A 19,986-nucleotide genomic window follows, 5' to 3' on the forward strand; every position below is an offset into this window, starting at 1 on the left:
CAGATGTAACAATCGGATTTGCATATGCAATCAGCAGCAATTGCTTATGAAAAAGAATAAACACTGGTTTCGCACATGCATTTATGCCCTTAATAGAAATGAAAACGGCCCATTAGTATATGGCTGGCATCTGTTGAGGCTTCATTCCTCAGGGCATGCTCTCTACATGAGAGCTTAGAGCCATTTGTTTAATGGAGGTGCCACGGCTGAAACATGCCTCCATCTCCCTGCCAGGAAGCAACATGCGGAGGACAGGGCACTGCTGCTTTTCAACGGGAGGGGAAAGTCCTTCTAAATATAGAGGCCCCGATCCTGGGGTCTGGCCAAACCTCCTGTCCCCCCCGAGCACCCAACAAGGGTGGTGAAGGTGACTTCATCTCAATTATTCTGGCTTAAAACAGCCTCAGGGCTGCTGCGAATTCCTTGTAGCTGCCCACTGCACCTGTATAATATGCCAGTGCCTGCCCATGTTGGGAACCATCAGGAACCTGGTTCCTTGCACCAGATTTATAACCCTCTGTGCACGCCTCAAGGGGTTTTAACAGACCAGAGCATCCAGCCCATAGCCTGTGGTTCTCAAAAGAGACAAGAGAGTCTATGAGATACTGTATTTTATTGAGATATGGCATTATAACCATGATAATGCTACAGAAGCAAGGCCAGCTATCTCAGGTCATCGATGGAAAAACTGCATTTAATTGTGTGCCTTCCTTTTTTTACCTCCCATCCCCACAGTGTCCGGGTCTTCAGATAAATGGTAAGTGACTGCAATATGTGCTCTATGGGACTAGTGTTTGATAAGCTGTATGGTTTGCTGGATGTAGGAAACACGGCTGATTTTGCTTTTTCTTCATCTTTTTTTTTTTACCAGCCACAGAACTTTGCAAGAACATTTCCAGGTATTTGCAGAAATTAACTGGATCCCTTTTAAAGCTTACTTTGGTTGTTGCATGCATGCACAGAGCAAGTTCTGAGTCCATTTAACAGGAGATGAGAGGGGGCCATCTCCTGGAGTCATAAAAAAGCCCATGATCAAGCCACATCTTAAAGGTTTTTACTCTGTACTGACTTGGTGCCTGGGATGTGGTGGTTGCACCCCTGGAGAGCTACAGAGCAGAGATTATCTTCTCAGGGCCAGGCAGAATACAAGGTCATTGGTAGGGCTGGGTATCTGACCGCTCAAATAAAGTTTGATCAACTGACTGATCTAACTTTGGTCAAAAATTGTAAAAAAAATTGTCAGTAGGTCCAAAGAATACATAGAAAAAGCACAATTTTTCTGTTAAGAAATGTATCAAAAACAATAAAAAAAAAATTTCTGTGAATAAAACTATTTTAAAATGTAGGGGTTTTTTTAGGTTTGGGGGTTTTTTTTGCAAAATTGGTATAATCTTTGACTGGTCAAAAAAATATGCAATCCATATGCGGCATTATAACCATTATCATGGTTATAATGATTATAATGCCAACAATATGCAATCAGTTGACAATAAAAGCAGCGGTGGCCTTAGGGTTGTTGGGGCCCTGGGCAAGAGAGACATTTGGGGCCCCTTAGAGGCTTAATTTTGATGACCTATTAGCAAGTTGGACATTTGTTGCAAAATTTTGGGACCCAAAAAGTGGGGGGCCCTGGGCAGTCTCCTGGTTTGCCATCCCCTAAGGCCGCCACTGCAATATAAGGTCCTTGTCATGGGTGAGGCACCCGTCTGTGAAAACAGATTACATGAGCACATCCCAGCAGTGCCCAAGTTCAAGGTCCATCTTTGAGATGACCCCAAAATCAGGGTGGAGGAAATAAGCACTGACCCCATGAAAGTCCCTGAGTGATTTACACAAGTGGAGGGGCACGTTACACCCTGGCTGTTAGCTGAGCACAGCATGGATGTGGGTGGCAGCGGAGGGTAACCTTGACTGCTGATACGTGTGTAAAATGAGCGTAACTCTCACACCCAGGGGCAGGGGTGTAGGGGTGGTGAGACAAGGTCAAGCCTTCTCCTGCCACTATAATATATACTGCACTGCTCGCACAATTCAGCCCTGCCCTGGACAACAGACACAGCCACAGACCTCAAGAGATGCTGCACACACACGCTTTGCACTCTGCTAGCTATGGGCTTTTTAGGAGTTTGCAGGGTGAGGTGGAGAGATGGGTTATTTAGCACATGCATATCCTAAAGGCCTTCATGCACTGCTTTTTTGGCCATTAACGTCAGGGGAGCTGGACTCTGTTCTATGGGGAAAAGCAACAGCTAATGAACTTGGTGCTAAAGACATGGCATTAGGGTTTGCCATGGGCCTATACATCTATGTCGTTCTCTCTCTGTCTTTGCAGTGAGGATGATGAAGGGTCCTCCAATTTCACTCGCTTAGTCTGCGATAATGTAAGTACGGCGGAGCAGCCCCCGGCACGTCCTCTCTCTTCCATTCAGCCTTATTTTCCCTGCAACATAGCCATCTCCCGTACCTCCCGTAGCCCTAGCTAGGGCGTTATCCCATTCGCAGAAATCACATGGGAATTACGAGAAGGATTTGAGCAAGTTTCATGTCTCTCAGACGGGGGCTTTGTTTCTTTTCCAGCTACAAAACTTGTCGAGGTGGAACCGTTCCTCCCTCCACAGCACCTTCGAGCTCCTCCTGAAGAGCAAGGACGATCTCCAGCCCAAAGCTCTGAAGGTGTTTATCAGCCAAGCAAACATCACAGAGCTGGAGGCAGCCTTGGACGGGTTGCTTGGCAAGGTAAAAGTGTATTTTACCTTCCCTGAAGAAAGCCTCGAGGGATTTGAAGTCCGTATTTCGCTCCAGCTCTTTCAAGCTGCCCATTACTTTCTTCTTCTGTCCATTTAGGTGCTTTATTGTTTCACATTAATTATTCTCCTCCAGGGACTTTGCTTTCAGTCAGGATTGCAAAGCACCAATATCTTGCTATATCAGCAGTAAGAGGGCAGCAGCCACCACTATCACGGGGTTCAGGTCCCTCTTCTAAGTGTACAGGTTGCTCGCCAGGACTCCTGGGTTCCCCTCGGCCTTGCTCGTTGACCATGGGCAAAACACCATCTCCCTCTGTGCCCGATTATCCTCACTTATTAAAAGGAGGCAACAGCCACCTCCAGTCTTGCAGTGTGAGGTTGCTCGTGAATGGACTAGAACAATGCAATATTCACTTGTGAATAGTTTCACGGATACGTTGGCCAACTTCATTTCACCATGATGCAGCTTTGCAAATGCTTAGCTGAATGCACAAAGCAATTCATCTTATGATAAAGGGCTTGAGCATCTCTAATTGGGAACTGTCATGATTGAAGTAATGTTTGTAAAGCCCTTGGGGATCCCTGGATGACTACACCCAGTCAAAAGGCTCGTGTTTATGCTGCAGGTTAATGCCTCCCTCATCCCAGCAAAGCAGAAGGGCATTGTGCTGGAGGCTTTATGGGACGGGAAGCTGAGGAACGAAGAGCGTTTCAACGAGACAGAGTTTGTGGGGCCGTGGTTCCAAAAGAGGCTGCGGCCCTTTTTATCTGCTATTTCTGCTGACATCCTCCACTGCCTTCACCACAAGACCATGAGATGTGCACAGTATCAGGCCATGTATGTGTCAGGGTTTCATCTAGTGGAAGCATTAACATCACTAATCTTTCCTCTCGGGGAGTTCAGGGTGGAGTATGCAGGAGACCGGGGCTGGATGCACGTGGTATTGCAAGGGCCTGACCTCACAAGTGTACCAATAATTGCAGAGGGAGATAATAATTTCAGAGGCAATAATTGCAGAGGGAAATAATAATTTCAGAGGCAATAATTGCAGAGGGAAACGGACAGAAGTAGCTTGAGGCGGTGGCAGGACTGCGTGACATCTTCTACCTGGGCGATAGGTGCATTGGATGAATGGGCTGGTAGATGCAATCCTGGGTCACTATACACACGTGACTGATATCTTGGCATTCATAACATCAGCTCCTCTGATGAGAGGATGGGAAAGATGAAGGGGGACTCATGAACGCGATGACGAGAGAGTGAGTGAGCTAGGGAAAGACGGGGTGAGAGACGCAGCGGAGGAGCGAGGGCATGGTACTCAAGAGCAGGATCCATCCACCAGAGTTCACGGTCAGGCGAGCGCATTTGGCAACCTCTTCTCTAAAGAGAATTGGACAGTTTGCCTGTGATAGCCTATCTGCTTGCTCTCTCTCATGCTCGTGTCTTGTTGCCTTTTAAGAGTTCAAGCCCTGGACCTAGAGTTTAAGGAGATGAGCCATGCTACCCGAGAGGCCGTCTATAGGGGCTTCCAGCTCTCTTTCCTGAAAGGGTTAAAAGCTGAAGGTAAGAGGCAAGCCGAGCACCCCTTTGGCTCCTACCAGATCCGAATGGCAACTTTGCTCCAATACGTGAAAATCTTTGCAGACAACTCATGCACAAAGGTACTGGCGAGTGCATCGGCCGCCCGGAAAACCGCTGCACTTACACAACAATGCAGATGTTTTACTGAGGGGTTGGGGCGGTGCTTTGACTCCTCTTTCTTGTAGCTCATGGCCTGTTAAGTCTTATGAGGCAAGGCTGTCTTGTGGGGTCTTATTTAACCACCCGTATAATTGGGAGAGCTGTTGGACAAGCTTTCAGGCATCGCGTGCCCTTCCTCAGGTCTGAAGGAGAAGCAGGCGGAGGCTGAGCTAGATATCCCTGCAGATGCCGTGCATCTTTGCAATGCCTCATTTGTCCAGCCTTCGTTGGGGATGCCCCCATTGCCGCTCCTTGTTCCTCGCAGGGTCTGCGTGTGTCGATGGCCTCACCAACACCTCTGCCTGGCTCTCTGTCAACTTGAGGAGGTTCAGCCGATACGCCACGTACGCAGACCTGCTCTCTCTGAACGCTGCATTCAGTGGGGTACGTAGCACCTACGGCCACTTCCACACCTACAGCAGCGCAGGGTCATAGTTTGGGGGAAGGACCCTGTTCTGAATGAGCTCCAGTCCAGCAAGCTAATAATCCAGCTCAAAGACCATGGGATCCACTCAGACCTCAGTTATGCTGGAGTAATTTTGGATTTACAAGACTCCAGTCCAGGGAGCCATGTGCACTAAGCAGGCTGCCCCAGAGCATGGCCAGTTGGGAATTTTCCAATGAAACAAGTTTGATGGCTGGTTGGTTCATGGCTGGTTCATGGTTTTATGCCTGGTTGGCTCATTTTCCAATTTAACAAGTTTTATGGCTTGTTGGTTCATGGCTGGTTCATGGCTTTATGCCTGGTTGGCTCATTTTCCAACAAAACAAGTTTTATGGCCAGTTGGTTCATGGCTGGTTCATGGCTTTATGCCTGGTTGGCTCATTTTCCAACGAAACAAGTTTTATGGCCGGTTGGTTCATGGCTGGTTCATGGCTTTATGCCTGGTTGGCTCATTTTCCAATGAAACAAGTTTTATGGCCAGTTGGTTCATGGCTGGTTCATGGCTTTATGCCTGGTTGGCTCATTTTCCAATGAAACAAGTTTTATGGCTGTTCTAAATGAGCTACTGGCATCAGGCTGGGACAGATCATAGTGGTTTCAAAGCCTGCTGTCATCATCAGCCTTGACTGGCCTCTTGGCTGGTGGTTTCAGGCCTACTTGGCCGCTGTGGAGAATGAGACGCACTGGAAGGGGTCTTCTGACCAAGAGCTGGAGCATATCAAAATTAGGGACCCCGTGGACAGGGCGGGAGGGTGAGCTGCTGTATATGCAGTTGAGCTCTTTGTAGTCTCAAGTCATCGGTCTTGTGATCCAGAGTCCCACCAATGGAAATCAATCCAATCCCAACCCTCTCCAACCTGGGGTGTTTTCAGAAAACTGAAGCCATCCATGGTCTTCCTTGGATCATCCACCCTGGCAATCTTTAAAAAAAAGTCTTGACACCCATCTTGCTGGGGTCAAGTTTTACTTTCCTGCCCAAGTGCCGTAAGGTCCCTTCCAGCCCTTAACAACTATGAAACTATGGATCATGAGGATAGCTGTCTCTGGTTTCCCTGCTCTCCAAAGCTGATGCTTCATTCCTAACTTCCTTTTGCTCTTTCCCTGTCTTAGTTTGATGTGCTCCACAGCTTGACCGTGAAGCAACTGGCACAGCTAACAGTCGCCAACAGGACCGTTGAGGCAACCGAAGATCTCCAGAGACTCCTGGCTTTTGTCACCAACTCAACCGTTGCCGAATATATTGATGAATTGAACAGACAAGTCAACCTGGTGAGAGCCTTCCCCATAATCCTTCCAGCGTACCAGGTTATGCTCTGCTCTGCCGCCGTTTGAGGACCTATTGCTGACGTTAGTTGAAATTTGGGGGGTAAAACCTGTTGTAGGATGCACGGCTCTTGAGATGATCAACGCTGTCCTTAAGCAGGCCTGGAGGTGCTGCACAGTACCTGCTCCTTATGTCCATCCTTGGTAACAACTTCCCTCCCTCTCCAGAAGGTACATGCAGGCGTAGGAAGGGAAAATGAAGGCTGGGTTTGGACAGTGGAGCTGGGAGAGTTTGGGAGAGCTTTTATTTTCCAAAGCAGGGGTGCGGGCATGAAGAAGACAGGAAAAAAGCAAGAGGAAAAAACCCAACTGGTGCAGGTTTGCTGTGCAAAGGCCCCTCTCCGCGGGAAGCAGGCAGCCGCCGTGCTTGGCATCACTTTCCATACCTTGCCCTTCTCCTTTCATTTCTTCCAGGCCAACAGCAGCCTGGAGACAGAGACCAAAGCCGTGCTGTTGCAACACGTCCTCATGGCAGCGAGGCCGATACTGCAGGCAGCAAACGATACAGAGTTCACGCACTGGATGAATCCTCGCCTCGCCAGCTTGATTCCTGGGCTGAACCGAACCCACGTCCCCCTGTTTTTCGAGGGCTTGGACACTAGGACCTGCACTGCCGTCAAGGCTGCGTAAGAGCTGTTGTCTTCCCTGTTCTTCCTAGGGCGGCTTTGCAAGAGTGCTGTCATTAATTGCAGCCGGTATTTCCCTTCTTTTTTCAGTGAAAAAAAATCTAACTCTGAGATGGGTCCACTAAGACCCAGACCATTTCCAGGGACAGCTGTGGTCGAGTCCCTGGAGTCCAGGCACCTCCTGACCCTGTTCTCCTCTATACACCAGGCTCCACACCTGAACTACACTTCCCATGATGCTCTCTGGTCCCCTCCCCTGGGTGAGCCACCAGCCTGCATCAAGGGAGACCCGGGCTCCAGTGCGGACGCTTGTCCTGAAACACCGTCGCTTCCCCTCAAAAGCCCCATTTCCCACTGAAAAGCAACATGGACAGAAAAATCTCAACCAGGGGGTCCCAGACACCGGTATTATCCAATGGTGCCTTCCCTAAAAGCATTTCACACGGACAGGGAGGTCTGGTGATCCCTGTTTTGCAGACAAGAGGGACAGATGCAGAGAGAGGAAGCTGTATGGCTTAAGTGATGCAGATGCCCTGACTTATTCCTGGGATGGGATCAGTGCATCATGCAGCTCCCGCTGTTCGTTGCATGATTATTATTGCTTGTGGTGATGACCCAAAGCTGCACAATGAGGTCAATTCAAAGACTCCTGGCTACTGGGAAAGCTAGAGAAGGCCACCAAGTTAATAAATGGCCCCTGTACATGCTCACTTCTTAACGATAAAACTGTCTCTGGAAAGCCCAAAATATTACAGGGATGTCTGTGCTACCTGCAAGGAGCTGAAATCCCAGGAGAGAACGGCTCTGTGAGCTAAATGATGTGTTTGCGCTTGTGTCACAGGGTGACTGTGCTTAATAACTCCATCGCCGACTTCGGCAGCCCCACGCAACACAGCATTTACCAGGAGATACGGGACCGGACAGCAAGTAAGATGCATTGATCACGGCCGAGTTTGGCCGCTTGCTTCTGCTGCTTTTGCAAAACACTGACCTTTCCTAATCCCTGCGTGTGTCTGCACGTGCAGAGATGTGTGCAATACGGTGTACAACCGCTGTTGTCCTTTGGCTAATCCCCCCCCGAGAGCCCCACTCCTGTGCATTTGTACTTTAAATTCACCACCTTTTCTCTCTGGTTGTTTCAGACTCCTCGCTACAGTGCTACACCACAGACACTAGCTTTGCTGTGTATTTGAGAGAGACATTTCAGGGCTTTGGCGCTTTCCTGAACCTGAGAGATCTCAGATCCATCATTCCAGCGTCTGGCATCCAAAAGGTACCACGCATGCATCGTCTCGCTGCAGCCAGCCCATGTGTCCGTACAGCCCACATGAGCAATACTTTAGACCTCCCTGCATATTCAGTGTCTGGGCTTCAGAGGCATTTCTCCATCCCTCCAATCTACCCTGACCCTGCATGTTTATAGGGCTCATCACAATGGTGTCTGTAAGACAGTTTCTCCCCAACCACACCTCTCCTCTTTTTACTGTCAGATGTTTCTGATGCTCTTTCCACTGCCTGCTGTCCCAAAGAGGTTTGCTCTGAAAAATTTGACTTGTAATGAGAAACCTTTACACACACATGTAGTTCCCATGGGCAATATCGAGGCTTTCCCCCCGTGACTGAGGCTTTGCAGAGCTGGGCCCCACAACAATAGCTCTGAGTCCAGTTCTTAGTCGGCAGGTCCATTGGCGACGTCTGGGGGTGCACGCAGATGAACGTGCACCCCGAGATCGGCCGTGCACCCCCTGGAACCACCAGCCACAAACTCCCCGCTCCCCATCGGCGATCTGGTGCTCCCCCCAGACTTGGGAGGTGCCAGTCGCCCATGGGCAGGTCTAATCTCTGTTGCAAAACCCACCACTAAAGTGAACATGAATTGGCTCCGGTGCTGATGGTCTTGACAGAGCTACTGAGAGCTGCCTGGCTACCGAGTATGAATTCATTTCATTACTAGAAGTGGCAACTCCAGCTTAGACTTGGGAAGTTTGCAATTCTGAAGACCTGCTTTTTGCCTATTCTGAAGCTGAACAGCTCTGCAGCTTGTTAATCACAGAAAATGAGAGTTGAAGGGACCTCAGGAGGTCACATCCAGTCCAACCCCCTGCTCCAAGCAGGACCAGCCCCAGCTACATCATCCCAGCCAGGGCTTTGTCTAGCCGGGTCTTAAACACCTCCAAGGATGGAGAGAGATTGCACCACCTCACTAGGTAATCCCTTCCAGGGCTTCACCACCCTCCTGGTGAGAAAATTAAACCCACAAGAGCTGCTATTTCCAGCTGGGAAGCTCGGGGTCACCCCGGCTTGAATGCACAACTTTCTGGGCTCTGGCTCACCCCTCCAGCCCCTTGGTCACAGAGCCCTTTCCTTAAAGGTGGGCACTGTATTTGCCCTGGGACCTCCCTGATGGTCACGAGTGTTCAAAGATCGTGGCCAGCGGCTCTGCAATCGTCTCAGCTCCTCTCATACTCCTGGGGATACAGTGGTCTGCCTTCCCCACCCTCATGTGGATGTCTTTGTTCCAGATTGCAAACACGATGGCTCCTGCCGCCTTGGCTGACCTGTTCTCCAGCCCTGCGTTCCTCAACGACGACGCCTTCCTGACCGCTCTTGTGAAGACCTATGAAAGGAAAGGGGACTTTATTGACCAGCTGAACAAGAAGAGCATTGCGGTAGGTCAAGCATTTGCTTCTTGCTATCCAACAAGCCAAGCAAATCTCCACGTTGGATTGAACTTTAGAAAAACACCCCACTTGTCACGTGAACTAGCATGTCCCAAGCAAGAGGATTCAGAAAGTCCCATGAATTTCATAGATTTCATAGACATTTGGGCTGGAAGGGACCTCGGAGGATCATCGAGTCCAGTCCCTGCCCCGGGGTAGGAAGTCAGCTGGGGTCATAGGATCCCAGCAAGAACATTTCCCCTGAGAGCATTAGGCCCCAAAATGAAGGAAAAGCTTTGTCTTTAGGACATCCTGGACGTTGTAGGACATTTCCCACAACATTTAATTGGGCTTGAAAAGGTTATCAGGACAAAAAGAAAAAGGGAGAAAAAAAATATGCATAATTGAAAAGGACCATGGGACTGCCCCCAAGTTGAGGACTAAAGTCTGCCTCTATGACAGCTGTGCTGAAGCAGTAATCGATCCCAATAAACCCTTCTTTCCCCTCCAACCAGCATAACTGTGACTCTGGGAGAGGGTTAGTTGCTATAGTTGAATGCCAATATGAGAATCTAGCTGGATGGTGAAGTCCACCAAGAGAAGGAAAGGACCTGTATTCGCTCCCCATGCCCACTGCCAGCACAGCACAGACTCTGCAGAAAAGGGATGGTGTTGATATCAGCCCTGGGGTCTGAGAGTAAAGCTCTTTGTGCTTCATGGGTGCGAGGCTGTCGCCTGCGAAGTGCTGTGTCCCTTTGCTTCTCTTTTAGGAGACCCTCCCCGGGGACACCAGAGCAGCCATTCTGGCAGGCGTGTGGCCTGCGGTGGTCAGGAGTGACCGTGAGACAGAGGTGGATGCCTGGCTCAGCACACGCCTGTCGCCGTACTTCAGCTCTCTCCAAAGTCCCCTGCTGAGCTCCAGTGACACCTTGCAAGCCACGTGCACGGCTTTCCGCAAGATGTAAGTGTGGCGGGGGGCACAGGGAGGATTTCCCATCCTTATCCAAACGGTCACGACGAAGACTTGTTTCAACTGGGAATGAGACCGAATGGCTTAGGAGGCCCCGCCTGGTCCAATGGTCCTGTAATGTGAAGTAGGCAAAGCCCCTAGCTTTCCCTTTCTGTCTTCAGAGGCTGCCCCATTGCTCAGCAGCAAACCCATTCCCTTCCTTTTCCAGACTAACCCTTGCAACCCCGCTGTTTCTCTTCCAACTTGCAGCGTGGACAAACTGAGTCATAACAGCACCGCTTTGAAGGTCAGCGAGCGAGAGGTGTATCATGCCATCCAGGCCTATCTCACCGGTAAGTCTCAGCGCCCGGCCTAAGAGCTTCTGAGTTACGTCGCCTCCGAGATGCGCCAGGCAGGGAACAGCTTCTGTCCACTCGGGACATCAGAGTGGCCAACAGCACTGCTTGAGTTGAGATGCTAGCGTATGGATCCATATCTGCACCTGGTGTGGGCTGAAGTGCAGAGATCAGCTTCGTGGGGTGAATCAGAGCGGGTTTGGGGTGGAGTCTGCAATGCTGAAATCACTCTAGATTCTTATAAGTGATTTTAATCTCTAATAGCAAGACTCTTAAGGCATCGCAGGTAGCTGTGGATATTCATCTCTAAATGTTATACGCAATTGCTCGTCTACAATAATTTTCTGTCCTCCATCACGTAGCGAGTCCTGCCAGGCCCAGGTGCTACAATGCCAGCAACCCCAAGACAGCGAACTGGTTTGCTGCTTACCTTGGGCATTACATCCGCTACAGCAGTGCAGAAGATGTACGATCATTCACAAATAATGACAACACTGCGGTGAGTATCTGGTAGTCTTGCACAGTCCCTTGTCAGGGGTGAATGGGGCTCACAGCAGCTGCTGAAGGACCTCAATTGCTCGTGGACGCTTATGAGTCCCAGTGCAATCAAGCTCACATGTGTACCTGGCGGTACATCGGTATCTGCTTGAATTCACCCATGGATTCACTTCCTTGCAGAGAAAGACTAAGCTATTTGCTGCCAACCGTCCATCAGGCTTTATTTCTCACTCACTGGGCAGACAAACCCCCCGCCCCTGAATGGGTAGCATATGCCAAGGTACCTGATTTGTATTAAGCAGTACTAGATTTACCACTGGAAGGCACACTCGATGCAATTTCTAGCCTAGTCTTAGAGTCCCTGAGCTCAACAGTGCTTGGCGAAGTCAGCAGAAGCGCTATCTCTAGAAATCCCGCAGTGGACATCGCATACTTCTCTTTTTCCAGCTCCAGGATCTTGCCATAAACAGAGACAATCTGAGACTCATCAACCACACGCAAATCCCAAGGGACACGGCCGAGCTGTATGCTACCTCGCTCTTTGCCAAGAACGCAAACTTCAGTCTCATCAAGTAAGAAGGAAATATGTATTTAAACTCTCAAACTATGGAAATCATGCAGGAAATTGATTTGAGGTTTTCTTTGCTTTCATGTACTTCATCTGCTACTAAGATGAGCAGTTTTTGTTCATCCAAATATATAAATATATATGTAACGTGTTATCTATCCATCTAAATATATATATATTGCACATTATCTATCTATCACACATTATCTATCCAAATATATCACCCATTATCTATTTTTCTATCTATCTATCTATCTAAATATATATATCACATGTTATCTATCTGAATATATCACCCATTATCTATCTAGCTATCTATCTGTCTATCTATTTAAATATATATCACACATTATCTATCTATCTATCTAAATATATATATCACATGTTATCTATCTATCTAAATTTATCACCCACTATCTATCTAGCTAAATATATATATCACATGTTACCTAGCTGTCCATCTAAATATATCACACACTATCTATCTAGCTAAATATATCACACACTATCTATCTATCTATCTCTATATAGATAGCTATATAGAGATAGATAAATAGATAGAGCTCCATTTCTATATATCTCGTAAGTAGAGACATATATCTCTAATATAGCCAACTAGATCTATGTGTATTTACCTCTTTCAAATAGCCTATCCACATATCTTGTGTTACAGGTGAGCGGTTAGTGATAATTATACTCCATAAAAAACAAACATCCTTTGTTTTCTTGAATGCCATCTGAAAAATTTAAATGTCTTAAGTTTAAACCAAAACATTGCTTTTTTCTGCTATTCCCCAACCCATTTTCTCTCTTACTCAGTTTTGACACTGAAAGAGAGGAAAGGGGGGAAAATAGAGCTAGAAGGTTTTTTAAAAATGGATTAAGCAAAAAAGGCAAATATGTGAACTCTTGAGATGGTCCGCTTGGAGTTTTTGTTGAGAAATAGGAGAGTTTTAGAAAATGGGGCAAAGCAGATAGAGTCGCACCGTTTCACACGTGCCTGGCTAACAGACCTTGCACTGGGCTTGCTCCCAGCCTGCCCGGCCCACTGCTCTGCTTTGCAAGACATTCGACTGCCATCCAGCGGCTCAGCTCCGCGGACGCACTCAGTGTCATTTCCAGGATAAACCTCCACTGCGGCCCCTCAAGCACCTCCGTGCCCACGGAGCCCACCCTCTCCGCCCACCAGGTACGTGCTCAGCGCCCCGTGTGATGCCCTGCCGAGGAACGGTACTGAGCCATTCGCAGACTACAGAGGATCATCCCCGTTTGGGGTCACTGGGAGAGGGAAGCCAGATCCTGGGCTGCGGGCTGGATTTGGATCCAGGAACTCGGGGGGGCGGGGGGAGGGTTGCCGTCATTTCTGGAGTTTTGGGTCATAGCAGATAAAGCAGAACTCAGTAGCATCTTTCTCCCCAAGCTTTTCTTTGGTCAAAACTGCAGACTCAATGATACAAGAATATGTTATGGGGTTGGGGCACATGACTTATGGTTGTGGGGCTGGGGCACGTGACTGGTGAGGAGAGGCTGAGGGAACTGGGCTGATTTAGTCTGGAGAAGAGAAGACCGAGGCAGGTTGAATAGCAGCCTTCAGCTCCCTGCAAAGAGGATGGAGCTGGGCTGGTCTCAGTGGGGGCAGGTGACAGGACAAGGAGCAATGGGCTCAGGCTGCAGCAAGGAAAGTTGAGGTTGGATATTAGGAAAAACTCTTTCAGGAGGAGGGCGATGAAGCGCTGGAATAGGTCACCCAGAGAAGTGGTGGGATCTCCATCCTTGGAGGTTTTTAGGACCCAGATAGGCAAAGCCTTGTCTGGGATGATGTAGTTGGAGCTGCTCCTGCTCTGAGCAGGGGGTTGGACTGGATGTGACCTCCTGCAGTCCCTGCCAAGCCTCATTTTCTATGACTCTATGATTTTCTGTTTTAGTTCATTTAGATTTCACCAGTCGGTCACTTGGAAAAGGAACTAAAAGACTTCCACATGTTTCATTTCCACATCTTCCAGATGAATCCTTGGATCGTTTCAGCCTGAAATGCCATTTTGTTTGGAAATTTGCTTTGACTTCATTAAAACAAGAACATTCAAAAGTGGCCAAAACAACTTTTACCTGTTGTCCAAATACACCCATTCATGCATAAGTAGTAAATAAAAAGAAAAACAATGAAAGAAGTGCAATACGGCTGAGCAGAGCTCTGTCCCAGCAGCACGTCCTGTGTAGCCTTTGGTGGGCTTAGCAGCTCATTCCTGATTCATCGATTATTATTCATTGTCCTCCTCTCCCTTCCCATCTAGCTTGCAACCATGCTGGTTGCACAAGTTACTTCCCTCAATGCCAACACCTTGACTGCACTGGGACAGCAAGCCTTGGGCTTGACCTTTGGGCAGATTTCGAAGCTGAGAGCAGAGGACGTAGCAGAGCCTGCGACTTTGCAGGCACTTGGTCAAGTCCACGGCTGGAACCGGGGACAGGCCCAGGGGCTGGTGAACAAAGTGATCAGCAGTAACTTCACGGTAGGAGTTTGTCATCCTAAGAACACAAGAGCATTTGCTTGAAAAAACCTACTTGCGATGATGCTGTGGTCAGGGGGCAATGGATTTTAATTGCACGTTATTCACGAATTGGGTTAGTGGGTCAGGCCTCAGAAGAGGGTTGTAAGGTCAGGGCTGTAACCACGGCTGTTCTCTGCTTCGTTTCCCAATTGCAGTTGGACACGGCAGAGGCATTTCACAAACTTGGAACATTGCTACCGGGCCTCCCCGGTCGTGTCTTCAGCAACATCCCCGCAGACACTGCCAAGGAGATGGCTAAAAACGAAGGCTTCTTGAGGGCCATCAAAAAGGCACCTCGCTACCTGAAGAGAGCTTTTGTGGACAGGGTGAGCAAAGCGGTTGGGAGAAAACCTCCCTTCTTCATACCAGGCACCTCCTCTCTTCGACAGACCAAATGCAAATTTGCCAGCTGCACGGTTCATCTGCTGGGTAGGAGGTTGCAAAACTTGGGAAGTCCATGAAAAAAATCAGGGACCTCTTTGCCTTGACTGCTTCATTAGCAGTATCGAGTATGCTGTTATTGCCTTGATTTATTCCCCCCAAACCTCCAAGGCATTGACTGGGCAAGGCCACAGGGGAGGCTAGTGACTTGTCTTGTGATGCACCTTCATCCCACTCTTGTAGATCATCTCCAGGTCCTCCTCTCTGAATGACATTTTACACAACGTGCCTGATGCTCTGGTGGACCAAGTCCCCATCTCGTTGCTGGTCCTGCAAGATGGGCACCTAGATCTTCACCAAATCCAACAGAAGCAGTGGTCCGCGGAGCAGGTAACGTGACTATTGTGTCTTTTGGAGCAAATTTGAGTCTAGCACATCTGGTCTTGGCTGGTGCTGGTTAAGTCAATGAGGTTGGGCTTGAATCCAAGTTCTGGACTCAGCTGTGGCAAGGATCTGTTCTGTTTAATACTCCGTGTAACTCAGCCCTCGGGGGTAATTTGGGAAGTAGGACACAGGACTGGGAGGTCTCCTGTGTCGTTAGATCAGTCCCCTGCTCTCCCAGGCCATCAGAGCACATACTGCCCTCCATCAACTCACCAAGCCCCAAGCTTTAAAGCTGGTTGTTGCAGCTGGAGGCTGTTCTGCAACCTCCCTCCTTGGAGGGTTAGAAACCTCATTCCCCGTCTCGACTTAGTCATGGCTCATTCGTCTGGTGCCGACGTGACGCTTAAAGAGCTGGTGTTGGCCACACTAGAGAAAGGAGTTGCATCCCCTCTGAGGCAGGGGACAGGACCCTTCGTAGAGCCAGCTCTCCCTTCCCCTGACCATGCTCCCGGCCCTTCTCTGCCACTTTTCCAATTGCAATTCTTTTGTGCTCCTGTCTGAACTGCCAAAGCTTTCTCAGACATCTTCGTGACAAGGGGTGTTTGCCCCGACAAAGCACCCACCATGAGACACGAGAGCACACGGTAATATTCGGCAGTCTGGGCTCTTGGCTCCTCCGGGATGCCGTGTGTAAGCGCTTCTCTCCCATATATTCTTGCCCTTTCTGCGGGCCTGAGTGCACACGGTTCTCGTTCGCAGGCGGCGGTGTTTTTTGAGCGTGTGCTGACTGCCACGGAGAATCGCACGGAGTGAGTACTACCTCTCTTGTACCTCCTGTTTCAGAAGGGGAGAGAAAATCATTTGATGCGGATCTCTTTCTAACCCCCGCTCAGGACCGGCCGCTCGGATCAGAAGAGGGGCCGGATTTCAAACCGAAATTCCTTGATAAATCCGGGCCCCGGTGACCTCTGGGCAGCAATTGATTGTTGAAGGAGAATGTAAAGGAAAGCCCAACACAGGGCCCGCAAATGCTTTCCATTAGCCAAGCACTATGGATGAGGCTTGGCTTGCTTCCCTTAAGGCCAATGCAGAGGTCGAAGCTATACCCCCTTGGCCTGGGGTACACATGCATAATCCCTCCTGACTGTGACATCTTAGGGTCTTCCGGCCTTGTAGCCCCCCTCCAGGATCGGGGGGATGGAGGCAGTGTAGACTTTCCTCTGCCTGGTCATGGGATCAAAAGTGTTTCAAACGCACTCGGTCCTTAACCTACAATTTCCCCTTCCTTGCATTTAGCCTCTCAGCCTCGGTCCTGCATGGTTTCCAGTGCAGCCCAGCCAGCAAACTCTCAGCTGCCCGGGTCTTCTCGATGGCTGAACAGATGACGAAGAAGAACGTGGTCCTGACCCACCACCAGGTAGGGCGAGACATGTCATAGCTCTGGCTGCTGATGGGGAAAAAGGTGTCTTTGATGCGTATGTAATCCCTGATGAATGACTGATGGGCTTTCGAAGCATGGGCAGCAGTCACACTGCTCCCAGAGTGCGCCTGGTTGCAATGGGGCAGTATCCCATTCCCAGGAGATGGGATTTTCAACCCCCGTTGGCACAAACCCCGTAGCTGGTCCTCCGAGGACAGCCTCCAAACCTGTCCCTTTGCCGACTCTGACGGGGGTTAGACTAGATGAGCTGGGGGTTGGACTAGGGACCCGCTGAGGTCCCTTCCAACCCTAATTTTCTATGATTTTTATCATGTCAGCCAACAAGCCAGAGCCCCACTGAACCCTCTGGCAGCATCAGCATTTCACCCCCTTTCCTGAGGGGTGCATTTGTTGAGCAGGCCCATACCCAGCTCAATGGCAAGACAGGGCAGCAGAGCACCCTCTTTAGCCCAGTCTGAGTTAAACTGGGTTCTGCCCAGTAACACAAGGGTAGAAATAAGGTGGAAAAAGGCAAAGCATTGAATGCCAAATCTGAGCAATGTGTGTGTGGGGAGGGGCTGCAGAATGTATGAATCACCTAGGGAAAAAATCCCCAATATTTATTCAGCTAGAGCTGCTAGGCTCTGAAAAGGGAAGTTAGTTTTTTTTCTGGATCTGATGGCCGAGCAATGTTCTTGTTTATCCAGCAAAATATCACAGGGGGTAATATCCACCTCACACCACATGTATTTTTTCCCATCAGTTGTCTTGCCTAGCCAAAATACTGGCTGCGCACAACCTGACGGCCAACTTTACCCACTACCCACGAGACCTGCTGCTTTTCTTTAAGTGAGTATCTCAAGTGAGTGCATTTGCTTTGGGGCTTAATCACGTTAGCAAGCGTCTTAAGACCCGATTCAGCAGTATTTGCTCATATAAACTGCTCTTACTGATGTCCAGTGACACCCAGCGGTGAGCAGGGCTTGGTTTTACAGCACAGGCCACTTGTTGCAGAGCTTGGTTAGTTTTAGAGGCTAATTTTCCTTAATGAGCCCGGCTGAAAATGAGACAGGGCAAAAGCGACAAGAGTTGAAATCTGCATGTCAAAAGGTCTGCAGAAAGCATCAGAGTTGGTCAGCTGGGCTAGAATATCGTGGGATGGGCAGAATTAGTGCAACCTGCCACAGTAGATGAGGAAAGCAGGTAGTAAGGTCCAACCAAGCCCTGGGACAATATGTAGGGATGTTGTAATTAAATCACTTCATTAGTAGGCAGCAGTTTGTAAGGTGCAGGGTGCCAAACATGATTGATCACATGCAGGCAGTGATCCAGGCTTGATGTAAGCATTTCTAATGTATAGAAAGAGTCAAATAGAAATGCACTTAGGATTTGCATCGAGAGCCACTTCCATGTAGCAACCCCTGGTAGCATCTCTGACAGCCAAGATCTCCCGAACTGACAAAAATGTGCAAAGATAAAGGTACGAACACCGTCTTTACCATACGAAAGAAGAAGGGTTTGCATCTAACCCTTCACTCTCCCAGCTGTCGGCCAGTCTGAGAGCATGCATAAAGGCCATGCTCAATTTATACTCACTGCAGAGCGTTGCAGTCAGACCAAACGGGGGTCTTGTGCAGGCAACAGCAGTTGCATGCCTCACTGCTTTCCTCCCAGTGACAGCATTTCCCCTTCGTTACAGCTTCACTGAAGTGCACAATGACACCTGCAAAGCCTTTTACACCCTGGCTTCCCAAGGAAACCTCAGCCTGCTGCCACGTGGATCTGCCCAAAGGACCCAGCTCCTGACCAGTGCCCTAGCCTGCCTGGTAAGCTGCATTTGCTTTTAAAGTGCATGCTCTCTGTGCCCTCGCTGCAGCACTCCATCCATCTCCCAGAGTAGATTCAGCGTACTTCATTGCCGTCCCCTTCCAAATATTCTTCATGAGCATTATGGGCCAGGCATTAGCACCGTCATACATGATCCCCTCCACCCTGTTGGCCAGGTGAACTCAGGAAAGGAGCTGAATAACCAACTCCAAAGCTCATCTGCAAAATGGCTTGAGATGCCTCTCTGACCCTTGCTCTTTGGGGTGGTTTCTATCAGGCTCCTAAATCCCTACTGCACGGTCCTCTCCCCCAGGAAGTAGAGAACACCACCCTCAGCAAGGAGCAGCTCGGCAGGCTGGGTGCTTTGGTGTGCGACATGGACGCTGCCGCCATCACAGACTCCCACCCTCGGATCCTGGAGAATTTAAAGCTCTGTCCAGCTCTGACGGAGGCCCAACAGACTGCCCTCAATGCCCGCCTCGGCAGCGGGGAGAGCCAGTACGGGTAGGCACAGCTCCTTTGGCTGTCATGGAGGCTGAGAGCAGCCCCGACGTGGCGGGTTCTTCTTGCCTGGGGTCTTCCGTGAAGGCACTCAACTCTGCTTTCCCCCATCTGGTGCAGGGATCCTTCGTCCTGGGATTTAGCAAGTCTGCAGAAACTTGGGCCGCTTGCTCCATATGTGAACCACACCACGTGGAGCTCAGTGAACGTGGTAGGTTATCCCCGCTAAGGAGCCCTGGGTGGGCTCAGTCCACCCTCTTGGGTAGCTGGGACTTGCTTCTGGGTTGAATATATATATATATATATATGCATATGCATATAGATACACATGCATGTGTACATATGTACATGCATATGCATATATATGTGTGCATATGCATGTGTATATATGTACATGCATATGCATGCATATATGTGCATGCACATGCATGTACCTATATAGACATCATATATATATATCATATATCATATATATATATGATGTCTATATAGGTACATGCATGTGCATGCACATATATGCATATATATTATATATATGCATATAAAAGTGTGTGTTATTATAGATCTGCCTGTTGGAAAATCCTTTTGTGTGCTGCAGATTCTTTGTCTTTCCCTCCTCCTATCCCTGCTCCCTTCATTCAACCCAGCAGCAGGATCCTCTCTTCCTTCAGCCATCTCATACTTCTTCCGGCCCCATCTTAGCATCACCACCCTCTCCTGTTGGCCTCTCCGCCTGCGCGTGATCCAAAGCCGGCTGAAGCTGGTGCATTAAATTTCCCTTCACTTAAATGATTCTGCCGAGGCCTCAGGGTTATTTCCCGTTTCGCTCTAAGCTTCCCGCAACCTCCTTCTCCCTCAGGACGTGAGAAGGGCCTTCTTCAAGAGCGTGGTTGCTGGGTACCAAAGCCAAAGTGTGTTTCAGAAAAAGAAAGCCGTGCTCCTCTTGAAATCTCTTGGAGTCATGTCGTCCTCGTCTCGCAGACCTAAACGTGCCCCGCAAGGTACGTGGCG

General features: G+C 49.2%; 1 protein-coding gene across 1 annotated transcript in view; it reads left to right on the plus strand.

The window, feature by feature from the left end:
* LOC149855117 (uncharacterized) overlaps positions 1–19,986 on the plus strand; it is a 30,750-nt gene that overhangs the window by 3,564 nt on the left and 7,200 nt on the right. The window contains exons 4-30 of the mRNA XM_090024415.1: positions 736–757; positions 872–899; positions 2,333–2,381; positions 2,578–2,736; positions 3,374–3,585; positions 4,208–4,311; positions 4,754–4,872; positions 6,044–6,202; positions 6,671–6,882; positions 7,724–7,809; positions 8,025–8,155; positions 9,405–9,551; positions 10,313–10,503; positions 10,762–10,844; positions 11,210–11,346; positions 11,793–11,917; positions 12,949–13,102; positions 14,205–14,423; positions 14,618–14,788; positions 15,087–15,233; positions 15,987–16,036; positions 16,524–16,644; positions 17,411–17,496; positions 18,347–18,473; positions 18,788–18,978; positions 19,096–19,186; positions 19,835–19,976. Of these exons, the coding sequence (XP_089880541.1) occupies positions 736–757; positions 872–899; positions 2,333–2,381; positions 2,578–2,736; positions 3,374–3,585; positions 4,208–4,311; positions 4,754–4,872; positions 6,044–6,202; positions 6,671–6,882; positions 7,724–7,809; positions 8,025–8,155; positions 9,405–9,551; positions 10,313–10,503; positions 10,762–10,844; positions 11,210–11,346; positions 11,793–11,917; positions 12,949–13,102; positions 14,205–14,423; positions 14,618–14,788; positions 15,087–15,233; positions 15,987–16,036; positions 16,524–16,644; positions 17,411–17,496; positions 18,347–18,473; positions 18,788–18,978; positions 19,096–19,186; positions 19,835–19,976 (3,463 nt within the window). The remainder of the gene's footprint in view (positions 1–735; positions 758–871; positions 900–2,332; positions 2,382–2,577; positions 2,737–3,373; positions 3,586–4,207; positions 4,312–4,753; positions 4,873–6,043; positions 6,203–6,670; positions 6,883–7,723; positions 7,810–8,024; positions 8,156–9,404; positions 9,552–10,312; positions 10,504–10,761; positions 10,845–11,209; positions 11,347–11,792; positions 11,918–12,948; positions 13,103–14,204; positions 14,424–14,617; positions 14,789–15,086; positions 15,234–15,986; positions 16,037–16,523; positions 16,645–17,410; positions 17,497–18,346; positions 18,474–18,787; positions 18,979–19,095; positions 19,187–19,834; positions 19,977–19,986) is intronic.

Source organism: Crocodylus siamensis, chromosome 12, assembly GCF_052110815.1.
Source record: "Crocodylus siamensis isolate JL-2025a chromosome 12, ASM5211081v1, whole genome shotgun sequence".
In the NCBI taxonomy this organism is placed as follows: Eukaryota; Metazoa; Chordata; order Crocodylia; family Crocodylidae; genus Crocodylus; species Crocodylus siamensis.